The 16,370-nt window shown below is 43.3% G+C and overlaps 1 protein-coding gene and 1 long non-coding RNA gene across 2 annotated transcripts; one reads left to right on the top strand and one right to left on the bottom strand.

The window, feature by feature from the left end:
• The first annotated feature begins 358 nt into the window (after window positions 1-358).
• LOC128316967 (interferon-induced protein 44-like) lies at window positions 359-7,090 on the top strand. The gene is made up of 9 exons (XM_034300399.2): window positions 359-457; window positions 1,064-1,118; window positions 1,310-1,379; window positions 1,492-1,525; window positions 1,638-1,848; window positions 5,017-5,169; window positions 5,718-5,889; window positions 6,144-6,244; window positions 6,473-7,090. The coding sequence occupies exons 2-9, from the start codon at window positions 1,110-1,112 to the stop codon at window positions 6,644-6,646; spliced, it is 924 nt and encodes a 307-aa protein (XP_034156290.2). The 5' UTR covers window positions 359-457; window positions 1,064-1,109; the 3' UTR covers window positions 6,647-7,090.
• Window positions 7,091-7,579: 489 nt separating this feature from the next.
• Window positions 7,580-9,993, bottom strand: LOC128317569 (uncharacterized). Its single transcript, XR_008301072.1, has 2 exons — window positions 8,493-9,993; window positions 7,580-8,081 (listed from the first exon to the last, which is right to left on the bottom strand). It is a non-coding gene; the product is annotated as an uncharacterized LOC128317569 (long non-coding RNA).
• Window positions 9,994-16,370: the final 6,377 nt, after the last annotated feature.

The following is a 16,370-nucleotide window of genomic DNA, read 5'->3' on the forward strand; positions in this document are numbered from 1 at the left end:
CTTTTAAGTCTCTCCTAAAAACGTATCTGTTTTCCTTGGCTTATAAATAATCTTCTATTATGGTATTTGCCTATTATTTTGTCTTCAAAATGTATATACTCTGCTCCCCTTGTCTTACTAATATATTTTCTTAGTCACTGTATTATTGGGGCTAGACCCTGTCTTAATTGTGTTTAGTGGTGCTGATTTCTCTTTTATTTTATTCTTTTTCTGAACCTCTGTACAGCACTTGGGTCAGTCGTGTGGCTGTTTTTATATGTGCTATATAAATAAACTGAACTTGAACTTGAACTTGATTCTGTTTATAGTGACTGAGAATTACTGCAGTGCTGGGAAAGTGAAAGTGGAAGGAAATATCTGAGTCACACCCAGTTCCAGTTTTATATCAGTGACGCAGACTCACACAGCCGGAGCAGCAGCACACAGGTTCAGCTCTACAGCCAGAGCAGAGGAGAAGGTAAGAAAGACTTCATTCTAAAGCACTGATCATTAAGTTTTTCTCATTACATTGTTATTACATAAATGAGAGAGCTTGCTATATATTCCAATTAGAAAAAATCAGCATGTTTAGATGAATGCCATAGCTCACCATGTTGAAGAAGCAAAAGAAATAGTTTCATCCTTTTTGCAATGTATTTACAAATTGATAAAATAATTCCACGTTAACAAATCAAAAGCTGGTCAGAGGATATGAAAGAGGTCAGAGGCAGTTAAAGGCAAAATGATGGACAAACAAAATCTTTTTGTTTGTCCATCATTTGCCACAATCCAGAATCTAAGAGCTAATAAAACGGGTAAATAGAGAGATAAGGAGTCATACACAAAAGGCAAATACTAAACAACAGCTCAGCACTGACACTAAAGCCTGACTGTGACAGCTGAGGAAGTGTCCTCTAGTGGTGTTTCACTGAACTGTTCCTGATGGATGTAACCAGCAGTTTCACTGATCAGCTGCAGATTCAGTTTCACTGTACAAGTGATACGGTGAAAATTAAATATAGACGTGAGTCCCTGTATGTATTAATAACCAAGTAATTTAATTCAGTGACACATTTGTACACAGAACTAAAGCAACAACACATCTGAGGTGCAGTTCAGAGGCCAGTGTCATGGATCAGGTAAGAAAATGGACTACTAACTGACTTGACGCAATCACAGTTCATAATTCAAACCAGTAAAGTAAAGCTTTGTTATTATTGTTTTATTGTTTTATTGTATTTTGCTGTTGTATTAATGTTGTTATTGTTATTATTACAATGTTCTCTATTTAAACAGTTAAATTTATGCGTAGTTTATACTGATATTGCAGCTTGATCAGTTGTTTCGTGCTTTCTTCAATTTGAATCAATATGAACAACCAACCCCAAAACCAGATCCTGGTAAGTTACTGCAGAAATATGATATTTAAGGAAAGTCATAGAAATAAACACTTGATTGTAGTGTCAAAGACAATCTCGTGTAATGTTGGAATTCATTTTTTTAAAATCGCAGAATTCGATCGTCAATGGCGGCCAGTGGCGTGGAGGTAATATCAATGATTGCAAAAAGACACAAAGACAAGATCATTGTGTGCTTAAAGCTGTAATTAGTAGATCATGGAAAATATGTTAATCTCTTGGTTCTTACTTCTTAAATAGTGAAGATAACAAACATCTGATGTTGAGGAAACTGAAGGATTTCCAGCCAGGCACTGCAGAAGTCCATGAGCTGAAGATTCTGCTTCACGGCCCAATCGGAGCAGGAAAGTCGAGTTTAATCAACTCCATCAACACCGTCCTCCAAGGATACAACACCGCCGGTGCACTGGCAGATTCATCAGCTGGTCAAAGTCAGAGCTTCACTTTAAAGGTAATAACTAAACAATTAAATATTTACTTCAAGCCTAGCTCATGTTTTCCTGAACGTCAGTGAATGTTGAATAAGACCAAAACTTATTCAGTTATAGAGGATATACAGTTTGGTCTGGAAGTATTTGGACAATGACAGAGTTTTTGTGATTTTGCCTTTATACACCACCACAATGAATTTGAAATAAAACAATCAAGATTTGATCGAAGTGTAGACTTTCAGCTTTATTTTAAAAGGTTCCACAAAAATATGGCATTTACCATTTAGGAATTACAGCCATTTTAAGCAAAGTACCTCCATTTTCAGGGGATCAAAGGCATTTGGACAAAGTGACATAATTGTAAATATAACCATAATTTTAATACTTGGATGAAAATCCTTTGCAGTCAGTGACTGCCTGAAGTCTGGAGCCCATGTTCTAAAAACTCACATTCTGAGTTTCCTCCCTGGAGATGCTTCACCAGGCCTTCACTGACACCTTCACCTTCAGTTGCTGCTTGTTTGTGGGTCTTTATGCCTTCAGTCTTATCTTCAGTAAGTGAAAAGCAGCTCTATTGGGTTGAGATCAGGCGACTGACTTGGCCATTGAAGAATATTCCATTTCTTTGCCTTCAAAAAGTCTTGAGTTGCTTTCGCAGTATGTTTAGCATCATTATCCACCTGCACTGTGAAGCGGCGTCCTATCAGTTTTATAGCATTTGGCTGAATGTGAGCAGAGAGTACAGCCCTATACACCTCAGAATTCATCCTGCTACTTCTGTCAGCAGTCACATCATCAGTAAACACCAGTGAGCCCGTTCCATTGGCAGCCATACATGCCCATGCCATAACACTGCCTCCACCATGTTTGACACATGATGTGGTACACTTTGGATCATGAGCTGTTCCTTTCTTTCACCATATTTTTCTCTTCCCATCATTCTGGTACAAGTTAATCTTGGTTTCATCAGTCCAAAGAATCTTATTCCAGAACATGGGAGGCTTTTTTAGATGTTTTCTGGCAAAGTCTAATCTGGCTTTCCTGTTCTTGAATGTTCCCAGTGGTTTGCACCTTGTTGTAAACCCTCTGTATTTACATTCATGAAGGCGTCTCTTGATTGTAGATTTTGACAATGATACGCCTACCTTCTCCAGAGTGTTCTTCACTTCTGTTGATATTATGAAGGGGTTTTTCTTCACCAAGGAAAGGTTTCTCGATCATCCACTTTAGTTGTCTTCCATGGTCTTCCAGGCCTTTCGATGTTGTTGAGCTCACCAGTGCTTTCTTTCTTTTTAAGAATGTACCCAACTGTTGATTTGGCCACACCTAAGGTTTTTGTTACCTCTCTTATAGATTTATGTTGTTTTTTCGGCCTAATGATGACCTTCTTCACTTGCATTGAGATCTCCTTGGACTTCATATTGGTAGCTCCAGTCGAACAGCTGCCAAATGCCAACTCAGTACCTGATATCAACTCCAGACCTTTTATCTGCTTCATTTGTCTTGCAGTAATGAGGGAATGGACCGCACCTGCTCAATTAACTTCTGGTCAGTCAACTGTCCAAATACCTTTGAGCCCCTGAAAACGGAGGTACTTTGCTTAAAATGGCTGTAATTCCTAAATGGTAAATGCCATATTTTTGTGGAACCTCTTAAAAAAAGCTGAAAGTTTTACACTTCCATCACATCTTGACTGTTTTATTTCAAATCCATTGTGATGGAGTATAAAGGCAAAATCACAAAAACTGTCCAAATACTTCCTTTCCCTACTCAACTTTTCTGACTGTTTTTCACTAGTTTTGCATTTGGCTAGGGTCAGTGTCACTACTGGTAGCATGAGGCGATACCTGGACCCTACAGAGGTTGCATAGGCAGTCCAACTCCTCCAGGATTGCACATCAATATGTGCCATTGCCAGAAGTTTTGCTGTGTGTCCTAGCACAGTCTCAAGAGCATGGAGGAGATTCCAGGAGACAGGCAGTTACTCTAGGAGAGCCGGACAGGTAGAAGGTCCTTAACCCATCGGCAGGACCGGTATCAGCTCCTTTGTGCAAGGAGGAACAGGATGAGCACTGCCAGCCCTACAAAATGACCTCCAGCAGGCCACTGGTGTGAATGTCTCTGACCAAACAATCAGAAACAGACTTCATGAGGGTGGCCTGAGGGTCCGACGTCCTGTACTGGGCCCTGTGCTCACTGCCTGGCACCGTGGAGCTCGATTGGCATTTGCCATCGAACACCAGAATTGGCAGGTCCGCCACTGGCTCCCTGTGCTTTTCACACATGAGAGCAGGTTCACCCTGAGCACATGTGACAGACGTGAAAGGGTCTGGAGAAGCCGTGGAGAACGTTATGCTGCCTGTAACATCGTTCAGCATGACCGCTTTGGTGGTGGGTGAGTGATGGTCTGGGGAGGCATATCCATGGAGGGATGCACAGACCTCAACAGGCTAGACAATGGCACCCTGACTGCCATTAGATATCGGGATGAAATCCTTGGACCCATTGTTAGACCCTACGCTGGTGCAGTGGGTCCTGGGTTCCTCCTGGTGCACGGTAATGCCCGGCCTCATGTGGCGAGAGTATGCAGGCAGTTCCTGGAGGATGAAGGAATTGATACCACTGAATGGCCCCCACGCTCGCCTGACCTAAATCCAATAGATCACCTCTGGGACATTATGTTTCGCTCCATTCGACACCTCCAGGTTCCACCTCAGACTGTCCAGGAGCTCAGTGATGCCCTGGTCCACATCTGGGAGGAAATACCCCAGGACACCATCTGTCGTCTCATTAGGAGCATGCCCCGACGTTGTCAGTCCTGCGTACAAGCACCTGGGGGCCATACAAACTACTGAGTACCATTCTGAGTTGCTGCAATGAAATTTCAGCAAAATGGACTAGCCTGCTGCATCATTGTTTCACTTTGATTTTCGGGGTGTCTTTGAATTCAGCCCTCTGTAGGTTGATAATTTTCATTTCCCTCAAACGATGTGGCATCCTTTTGGTCCTAACACATTACCCAGTCCATATCAGTGTAGATATCCAGCATGATATTTTTCCCCATTGAGATCTGATGTGTTTTCAAAGTGTTCCTTTAATTTTTTGAGCAGTGTATACATTTGATTCATGATTTAACTGTAGTTTAGATAACCTGAACAGAATCTTTACACTCCTGTATTTGTGTTCAGTTTAAAATTCACAGGCTGAAGAAAGGTGGGCCTGGATCTTTCTATCCATTTGTCTTTACTGACATCATGGGTCTGGAAGAAGATAAGTCAAAGGGAGTGCAAACAAAAGACATAAACAAAATATTAAAAGGTCATGTGAAAGATGGCTATACTGTAAGTAAATGATTTATTAAGAACATTTTGTATTCTACACAATAAGTTTGGTATATAAGATGTGAAAAAATTAAGAGTAAAGAATTTTAGTGTCTTGACTGGATGCATAATTATGAAGCCATAAGCATGTGCGAGAATTCTTAGATGTTAGCCCAGTGCACGCCTTCGACACCTCCATGGTAGGCCCTGCACAGTAAAACATCACTAGTTCTGTAAGGAAAATGCCCTGGAAGTCCTCTACTTAGTTGGACAACCATACTTACTTACATAATCAACGTTTCTCATTTTTTTCTGTCTTACTCAGCAATAAGGAATGTTTTTCCTTATTAAAGCACACTAACAATCCTCATTCTCATAACTAAACACCTTCTCATAACTAAATGCCAGTTTTCACTGTAGTTACTGAATGATTCATGTGTAGTATCACTTTGTTTGCTAAGTAATATTCAGACTCATCTAAATTAAAAGAACACTTATGGGGGTCTACCTTACCCCTAAATATCAAGTATTTTGAGTATTTATGTATTTGAGCGTTTTTGCTCTTTCAGTTCAATCCTGTAAAACCCATTGATAAAGGCGACCCGAAGTACATCAGCAACCCCAGCCTGAAAGACAAAGTGCACTGTCTGGTGAGTGTTCTACCAGCTGACAGAATCTCCCTCATCAGTGACGACGTTATCCAGAAAATGAGAGCTGTTCGGGAAAAAGCACGTGACTTGGGTGAGTTTTCACATAATTAGAATTTCATATTAAATAATGAAACCTGGATTATGTATAAAATAGGGCAGTGGAAGCTCAGTGGTTAAGCTGTTGGATTACTGATCAGACAGTCGTGAGTTCAAATCCCTGTGCTGCTACTGCTGGGCCCTTGAGCAAGGCCCTTAACCCTCAACTGCTCAGTTAAATGTAAGTCGCTCTGGATAAGGGCGTCTGCTAAATGCTGTAAATGAAAGGTGTTTGTGGTGATTCAACAGAGATTCCTCAAGTGGTCGTCATGTCCATGGTGGATAAAGCATGCCCTCTAGTTAACGAGAACCTGCGTAAGATCTACACCAGCAAAAAAATTAAAGAGAAGGTGAGAACAACAGCAACAGCCATCTCTTCCTCCTTTTATTTTTATTTATGTAGGTCTCCCATCTACTCCATGATATTCTCCACCACCAGAGAACATTTTAACAGGCATATGCTTTATTATTAACCTTTAACTTTGTGGTTATTTGAAATACAGATAAAACAGCATGGATATGGCTCCTAACCCCAGTTCCTCAAATACAATAAGTCATGTTGTATCTGTTTATCTTAGATGGAGGAGTGCAGTCATAAACTGGGAGTCCCGATGAACTGCATCTTTCCTGTGCTGAACTACCATGAGCAGGTTACCAACGACACGGCCATGGATATTCTGATTCTCATGGCGATGACTGACATCATTAGATTCGCCAATCACTATGTTGAAGACCAGGTTTACAGAGAATAAGTTCCTCATGTGTCCTGTTCAGAGAAGCAACGTAGAAATGGCTAATTTCAGGAATTCAGAGTGTGACCAGAGATTTACTTAGAAATTAATAAAACATATTTAACCTTTTCACTTCATTATGAATATTTATCTGTCCATGTGATAGATGTTGTAAAATTTCCATTCTTCATCTTTTTTTGTTATTCTTTACCACTCACTGGTTTAATGATCATTTTTCCTTTCTGGTTTTAATACCTACAATAAAAGTATTAATAAAAGACAGATGTAATTGATAAGAGAGACAGTAATCTGGAGTAATATGTACTATTGTCATTATGGGCTTTATAGACTGTATAATGTTTTTATTGGGGTTTTTTTATATCAGTGTAATCTGCATGTTTACTGCATTGGTTTTCATGAATACAGTAAGATAAATTGACACAATAACAACAAATACAGAACGGATTTGTATGGTTTTTTTTGTCTCTTAAATTAGTAGCTGGTTAAAGTAACACATTTATATTTATGTCAGCTGACATAAAATAACATCCACAAAGATAAGGACAAAACATCCAGGCTGCAAGAAACAGGACTTGAATTTTAAGCCGTCACCTGAAGTTAGGAAAATACTATTTTGGAATTGTGTTTGCTCTAAGAGAAAGAGTAAGAGTGAGTTTCCAGCAGATTTTGAATTCTTCATACATTACTGCACCACTCCACCCTCTACAGCGCAGGAGCTTTCATTTCTGACCAAACAGCAGGCTTACAGGAAACAGGAAGCCTGGGGGAGTGTGTGTCAAGGGATCAGCTGTTTTCCATTTCTGCAGCCTATTGTTCAAAATATATCACATCCTCGTCTCAACAGCAGTGTAGCAATGCAAGTAAATATTGTTCAGTTATTTTGTCTTTAATCGCAGATTGTAAGGAGAATTAAGGGACAAGTAGGCACAAAGCTTAAATAAAGGAAAATGTATTGTTTATCAAGACGTTTCATAAGACGTTAGTTTCCACTGTTACCAGCATGTTACTTTAATTATCTCAAAGGAAAACTGAATAAATTTATTTATTACATTTATCTACGCCCATTAACACATCAAACGCTTCTACTGTCTGCATCCACACAAAATGCATGAGCACGTCACATTTATCAGTTTAATCTTACAGATCATGATCCGAAAGATTTCTATTTCAGTAATGACGTTATTGCTTGCTTTAAGTCCAAGGATAGAATAAATTAGCTACAAATCATTTTTCAATGTAAATACAACGATGGTAATAAACTGTGTGTGTTTTTATTTTATTCTCATTAAATAATCACAGCATTGATCATCATTTATAATTAAATCAAGTCACCTAAAGCCCAAGTCAAATCTCAGTCAAGTCCAGAGTCACTAAACTGCTGTGTGATGTGCACCAGGCTGTGGCTTTGTGTATTCTGAGTGCTGCATCGTTCCTTCTGTTGAAAGTGTTTTTACTTACACAAGGTCTGCAACTTGTTATAGAAGTGTTAGTGTTGATTTGGAGTTTGTGGGACTATATGGGTTTTGAGAATATGCAGCTGCTTTTTTCCATCAGTGTCCAGTATGGTCAACTCTCTTCAGGGTGAAGAAGATGACATTACAGACTAATCTGAATATTCAATACATCATCATTTGCATATTACAATGTTGTACAAGAAGCAGGACTGTTTTCTGATGACACTATAGAATAGAAATGTATAGAAAAGCTTAGAATCGAATCGAATCGAATAGAATAGAATAGAATAGAATAGAATAGAATAGAATAGAGCTAACTGCTCAGTGCTGTCTGGATTTAATCATGTGACTCACTGAATTACTCCAGCAGTTAATCTGATGTTGTGTCTTACCCAAACAGTGTAAGCAGGCAGCACATGGCCCATGCTGCATTTCCAGGTTTATAAGACACGCTGGTGGTAATTTGTTGAAGACAGTGCGGGCAATTAATCACAGTGGGAGCATCACCCAGTGTCCTACCCAACATCTGCTGTGGAATAACCTGATGGGGGGAAGGCTGAACAAACACTGAGGGACAGAATACAACAGAGATTCACTCATGATGCAGAAGAAATCATCTATAAGACAAGATCTCAAGCTTTTTCTGTATAGTCAGGGTTGCCAGGATCACAGTTTTTTATGCCAAACTGTAATAATTAACACAATCTGTACAGTATCAATAGAAGGAATGCAGAGTAAGAATGACATTGTACAGACATTGTGCTTTACTGTGCATACAACAATAAACTCTTTAATCTTCTACAGAAAAGGTCATGTACAGAAAAGTGAGTTCTAGCTCTTCATTTCTTTAACATCTCGTTTTCCAGCAGAATGACAAAATTACCATTTTTCAACGCTTTTTTTTTTTTTTTACATTTCACATTTTGCATGTTTAGCGCTAAGTGTGACTTGGAATCACATCAGTAGCATCTGCACCTAGACCGCGCTTCCGCGTGACCCTTTGAGTTTCTTTCTTTGCTCGCTAGTGCCCATGTTTTTCTGTGTGCTCTTTCTTTTTCACATTCACTTTCTTTATTGGTAGTTCGGCAGACTTCTTTAACTTGGTAACTTTAGCCACAGTATTCTCCACTTGGCTGGCCATCTGTATTCTCTTTCTGTATTCTATTTCCACGTAGGTAATAAATGTTCTCAAATCTGAATGATCTATTATTACCCTAAACCTTTTATCCTCTTTCACACTGAAGTCGTAGAGATAGCATTTCTCATAATGAAGCCACATGCCTAGGGTTAGGGTTAAGGGTTAGTGATCAGTAGGAATAAGTTTATAAATTTAAAATTTATATCCATAAATTATATATTTCTGTAAAGCTGCTTTGTGACAATGTTCATTGTTAAAAGTGCTACACAAATAAAATTGAACTGAATTGAATACTGTGCAATAGTTTCATCTGGCCATTGCTCCCTCTGACAAACGCTTATGCCGTTCGGCATTGACGTTAAATTTAGGTGCAAAGTGAGATTGTAAAGCAGCAAGGGCAGGTGCATACAACAAACCTGCATCAGATAGCATGTGAAAGATTCTTGGAGTCTCTGAACCAAGACAGTGGAGCATATTAGCATGCTTAGGGGCATCAGGCCACTTATCTCCCTCCACATTAATCACAAGCAGGTGATTCTGGAACATTTTAATCCATGTCATAAAGTGGATTGCAGGTTATCAGGGGCACTGTAGGCAGGCTGGAGGAAGATGAACGGCCATCTTCCTCACCAGTTTGTTGTGTAGTTACAGAAATTAAGTAAACCACGCAAAGACACGTAGTACAGTCAGGTCCATAAGCATTTGGACAGTGACACAATTTTTTTCACTTTCAAATCCACCACAATGGATTTGAAATGAAGCAATCAAGATATTGATATGCATTCCCTGTTTAGGAAATTTTTTAAAGAGTTCCTCCTTTTTCACAGACTCAAAAGTAATTGGACAAACTAGCAATCATAAATATTAGGATTAATTTTAATACTCAGATGCAAATCCTTTGCAGTTAATGACTGCCTGAAGTCTGCAACCCATGGACATCACCACATGCTGAGTTTCCTCCCAGGAGATGCTTTGCCAGGTCTTTACTGCAGCCACCTTCAGCTGCTGCTTGTTTGTGGGTTTTTCTGCCTTCAGTCTTATCTTCAGTAAGTGAAAAGCAGCTCAGTTGGGTTGAGGTCAGGTTACTGACTCGGCCATTTAAGAACATTTAATTTCTTTGCCTTCATCTGTACTGTGAAGCGCCGTCCTCTCAGTTTTGCAGCATTTGACTGAATCTGAGCAGAAAGTAGCTCTACACACTTCAGAATTCATCCTGCTTCTATCAGCAGGCACATCATCAATAAACACCAGTGACCCAGTTCCACTGGCAGCCATACTTGCCCATGCCATAACACTGCCTCCACATGTTTGACAAATGATGTGGTATGCTGTGGATCACGAGCCTTTCCTTTCCTTCTCCATACTTTTCTCTTTCCATCGTTCTGGTACATCAGATCTGGTCAGGCTTTTTTAGAGGGTTTTTTTATTATTATTTTTTTAACTAATCTAATCTGGCCTGTCTGTTCTTGAATGTTACCAGTGGTTCACATCTTGAGGTAAACCGTCTGTATTTACATTCATGAAGGCGTCTCTTGATTATAGACTTTGACAATGATGCGCCTACCTTCTCCAGAGTATTCTTGACTTGGCTAGATGATGTGAAGGGGTTTTTCTTCTAAAAGGAAAGAATTCTGTAATCATCCACTTTAGGTGTCTTCCATGGTCTTCCAGGCGGATTCAATAGCGAGTAAACTGAGGCTTTTAATGAGGTTGCAGATAATGAACAGGCTGAGCGGACAGTCCAAGGAAGCCAGCTGGAAACAGTAATCCTCCAGAGTTCAAGGCACACAGCGCAAACGCGGAACTGTGAAAAGCACAAACATGAAAACAACGAAATGACAAAAGACAGGACAAACGCTGAGGTATAAATAGAGCCGGTAAGGAGTGGCAGCTAAAAGCAATAAACTAATCAACCGTAGTACATGAAACGGCCAGAAGGGGCCGGTGAACCCATGAACCGTGACAGTACCCCTCCTCCTAGGAGTGCCTCTCGGCGCTACCAGGAGAACCTACCCGTCGATTGTAATCATCGATAAGGGAGTGATCCAATATGTCCCTGGCCGGGACCCAACTTCTCTCCTCCGGACCGTAACCTTCCCAGTCCTTGGAAACAACGTCCCCTCCGTCTCGAGTCCAGAATGCGGTTAACCGAATAAGCGGGTTCCCCATCTACGAAACGCAGTGGGAGGGGGGGGGAACAGGGGCTGGCGGATTAATAGGCGAGTGAAAAACAGGTTTCAATTTGGACACGTGGAACACAGGATGGATTCTCCTGTACGCTGGAGGAAGTTTGAGGCGGACTGCCACTGGGCTAAGAATCTTAGTGACAATGAATGGGCCAATGAATTTGGGAGCCAATTTACTCTAAACGGAGCGGAACAGAATATTTTTACTAGAAAGCCACACTTTTTGACCGACGACGTAGACGGGAGGCTTCGACCGGTGGCGATCAGCCTGAGCCTTGTTGCGCGCACCCACCCGGAGAAGTGTCTGACAAACAGTTCTCCAGGTGCGACAGCACTTCTGGACGAAGGCGTGGGCAGAGGGAACCGCGACTTCGGATTCCAAGCTGGGAAAAATAGGTGGCTGGTACCCTAAGCTACACTCAAACGGAGTAAGGCCCGTGGATGACACTGGCAATGAATTGTGTGCGTACTCCACCCAAGAGAGCTGTTGGCTCCAAGAGGACGGGTTCTGTGAAACCAAACATCGTAACACCCGCTCCAGATCTTGGTTGGCTCACTCGGACTGCCCGTTGCTCTGAGGGTGGAAACCAGACAAAAGGCTAACACTCGCCTCCAGTAACCGACAAAACTCTCTCCAAAATTTGGAAACGAACTGGAGACCCCTGGCAGAAACCACATCAGTCAGGAGGCCATGAATGCGAAAGACGTGATCAACGACAGTAACCGCCGTCTCCCTGGCAGAAGGCAATTTGGGCAGGGGAATAAAATGGGCCGCCTTCGAGTACCGGTCCACCACGGTCAAAACCTCCGGGTTACCCTGGGACAGAGGGAGGGCGGAAACGAAATCTAACGCTATGTGGGACCAGGGTCTAGAAGGGACAGACAGCGGTTGAAGGAGACCCTCTGGGGGACGATTGGAAGTCTTACAACTGGCACAGACCGAGCAAGCCAAAACAAACTCCCGAATGTCACGAGCCATCAATGGCCACCAGAACCGTTGTTTGACCAAAAAGGCAGTACGACTAATCCCTGGATGACAAGCGACCTTGGAGCAGTGGCACCAGCGGATGACGTCAGACCTCTCCGGCACAAATAACTGATCCGATGGACACCCTGACGGAGGCGTTACCCCTTGTAAGGCCGTGCGGACCTTAGACTCAATCTCCCAAGTGACGGTGGAGACCACAAGTCTCTCGGGTAAAATAAGCTCGGGAGTAGTCTGCCGATCGGAACCATCAAAAACTCGGGACAAGGCGTTGGGCTTGATGTTCTTAGAGCCCGGACGATACGAGATGGAAAAAACAAAACGACCGAAAAAAAGAGCCCACCGAGCCTGCCTGGAGTTAAGACGTTTGGCCGATCTGATACATTCAAGGTTCTTATGATCAGTCCAGACGATAAAAGGCACCCCCGAGCCTTCCAACCAATGACGCCACTCCTCTAAGGCCAACTTAATCGCCAACAGCTCTCTATTACCAATGTCATAATTCGGTTCGGCGAGAGACAGGCGATGACAAAAAAAGGCGCATGGATGCATCTTGCCGTCCGCGGAGGAGCGCTGGGACAGAACCGCATCCACCCCCACCTCCAAAGCGTCGACCTCCACCACAAACTGACGAGACGGATCAGGGGCAATAAGAATAGGGGCAGAAACAAAGTGGCTCTTGAGGTTGGTAAAAGCAGCGTGGGCTGCGCTCGACCAGTTAAACGCCGTCTTGGTGGAGGTCAAGGCGGTCAGAGGGGCGGCGAGTTGGCTGAAGTTGCGAATGAAACGCCGGTAAAAATTGGCGCACCCCAGAAACCTCTGCAGGGCCTTGCGAGAGCCAGGGGTTGGCCAATCCACCACAGCCTTGATCTTATCGGGATCCATGCACACCCCCCCCAGACAAAACGATGAACAGAACAGACTGTGCATGAAAAACGCATTTCTCCGCCTTGACAAAAAGCCCATTCTCGAGCAGCCGAAGGAGCACTCGCCTGACGTGCTGAACATGTTCCTGGAGAGAGGAGGAAAAAATCAATATGTCATCCAGGTAGACATATATGAACTGATCAACCATATCTCTCAGCACGTCATTAAAGAGTGCCTGTTCAGCCCCCGGTAATCAATACACGGCTGCAGAGAACCGTCCTTCTTGCCCACAAAAAAGAACCCAGCCCCTGCGGGAGAGGAGGAAGGACGGATGAGCCCGGCTGCCAAAGAATCAGAAATATATTTCTCCATGGCCTCCCTTTCTGGGACAGAAAGCGAGTATAACTTGCCTTTAGGTGGAGACTTACCTGGCAATAAATCTATGGCACAGTCATAGGGACGGTGCGGCGAGAGAGAAGCGGCCCGAGACTTACTGAACACTCCCTTCAGGTCCATGTACTTTTTGGGCACGTTAGACAGATCCACCGACTCCTTCTGGAAAACAGAACTAGACACAGACGAACAGGCAGACACAAGACAATTAGCATGACAATATTCGCTCGATGATAAGACCGTACTGGAACGCCAATTAATGTGAGGGTTATGGAGCGAGAGCCAGGGGTGACCTAAGACAACAGGAGCGAGCGGGGAGTCGGCGAGAAGGAAGCATATCTCCTCCGAGTGATTCCCCAACATGATGAGTGTTAACGGACCGGTGGTGTGTGCGATAGTGGAGAGAGTTTGGCCATTGAGAGCACTGACGGAGATGGGCTGGTTAAGCATAGACACAGGCAGGTGAAGTTGGAGAGCGAACTGAATGTCCATAAAATTACCTTCCACTCCAGAGTCCAAAAGGGCTTGACCGGGGTGAAGTGTGCTTCCCTGCTGCAACCGTACCGGAAGGAGCATTGTAGAAGAGGCTTTACCCGCTGCTATTCCACCCTACAGTAACCTCTGAGCTACAGTCAGGCGGTGGCTCTTACCGGACAGCCTGAGGCGATGTGTCCCGCCCCTCCGCAATAGAGGCACAATCCTCTTGTCCGACGGCGATCCCTCTCCTCCCGGGACAGTCGGGCTCTGCCCACCTGCATGGGCTCCGGATCGTGCACCGGGCTGACCGCATCGCTGGAGAGGGAAACCGGGAGATCCATGGCAACCAGAACTGCGCGTCGTAGCCCCCGCTGTTCCTGCTGCTGTAGGCGTGCGTCCACCTTAATGGCCAGAGCGATAAGCCCGTCCAGGGACGTTGGGAGCTCCAGCATGAATATCTCCCTCTAGATGCGATCTGCCATCCCATGCAGGAACTTAACCCACTGCGCCTCCTCGTTCCAATTACACTCCGCTGCCAGGGTGCGGAACTCGATTGAGTAATCCGAAACCGGAAGATCGCCCTGACGTAAGTCGGCCAGCTCAAAAAGCCTCCTCATCTCCTCTGCGAATGTCTGGAACGAGGCACAGCACGGGTGTTGGTTTTCCCATACCACTGTCCCCCACAACGCCGCCTTCCCCGACAGTAACGTCAGCACCAGCGCCACCTTGAATCGCTCGGTAGAGAAGGTCTGTGGCTGGAGAGAAAAAAAAGCGAGCATTTGGTGAGAAAGGCACGGCAGAGCCGCGGCTCACCAGAGTATGAGGCGGGAGGTGGTAGGCGTGGCTCGTGTTGAGTAGTAAGCGGCGATTGAGGGGTTAAACTTTGAGGAGCTGGCACAGTGGGTGATGTCACCGGTCCAGTTCTCAGTAGTTGCACTTGGGCAGTGAGCTCGGACACCTGCGCCACCAAAGCCTGTACCGCGCGACCCGTGGCGACCATCTGTTCCTCCTGCCTGTCGAGACGCGCGGCCGTGTCCGAGAGAAAACTGTTGACACCGGCGGCACTCGCTGAATCCATAATAATGGTCAGTTCGTTCTGTCACAGCGAAAAAAGGAGGCGGATTCAATAGCGAGTAAACTGAGGCTTTTAATGAGGTTGCAGATAATGAACAGGCTGAGCGGACAGTCCAAGGAAGAAAAACATGAAAACAACGAACTGATAAAAGACAAGACAAACGCTGAGGTATAAATAGAGCCGGTAATGAGTGGCAGCTGAAAGCAATGAACTAATCAACCGTAGTACATGAAACGGCCAGAAGGGGCCGGTGAACCCATGAACCGTGACATGGTGTTGCTGAGATCGCTACTGCATTCCTTCTTATAAAGAATGTAGCAAATTGTTGATTTAGCCACCTAAAGTTTCTGCTATTTCTCTGATAGGTCTGTTTTGTTTTTTTAGCCTAACGATGGCCTCCTTCACTTACACTGACACCTCTTTGGACCGCATGGTGAGAGTCCCATGAACAGCTACCAAATGCAAATTCAACTTTTGGAATCAACTCCAGACCTTTTATCTCCTTAATTTGTCATGAAATAATGAGGAAACAGGCCACACCTGGCCATGAAACTGCTTATCAGTCAATTATCCAATTACTTTTGAGCCTGGGAAAATGGAGGGACTCTGTATTTTTGTTAAACATGCAGGCAGCAAACCAAAGCACACAGTGTTAAAAACAAAACAGCCATCATCAAAAATATCCACACAACTATTCACGCTGTCACCAGGAAGTTTTGCTAAGCAAACATCTTACAAGTGCTTTCTACTCATTTCATTTACTACCAGTTTGTTAATCAGTTCTTAATACCTGCAATAATCCTTATCACATTAATCCTTATCACAATAATGAAGCGTAAACATGAGCTGAGTCATAGACTGTATGAACAGGCATTAAGAATGGAAATAGTTAAGTATTAACATCTTGTGAATTCATTCTGTTAAATAGCATGATAACTTGCAGTATTAATAAAGATAATTCACGTTAATAATGGCTTGTAAGAGTCAGAAGTAAAGCTGTAACTTCAAGTTTTCCAAAATCTTCCAAAAGGCTCTCTCATTTCTATACTGTTTTCTCTACTGTAATACACTTGATTCTGTTTATAGTGACTGAGAATTACTGCAGTGCTGTGAAAGTGAAAGTGGAAGGAAATATCTGAGTCACACCCA

This window comes from Pangasianodon hypophthalmus, chromosome 26 (assembly GCF_027358585.1).
Source record: "Pangasianodon hypophthalmus isolate fPanHyp1 chromosome 26, fPanHyp1.pri, whole genome shotgun sequence".
Classification (NCBI taxonomy): Eukaryota; Metazoa; Chordata; class Actinopteri; order Siluriformes; family Pangasiidae; genus Pangasianodon; species Pangasianodon hypophthalmus.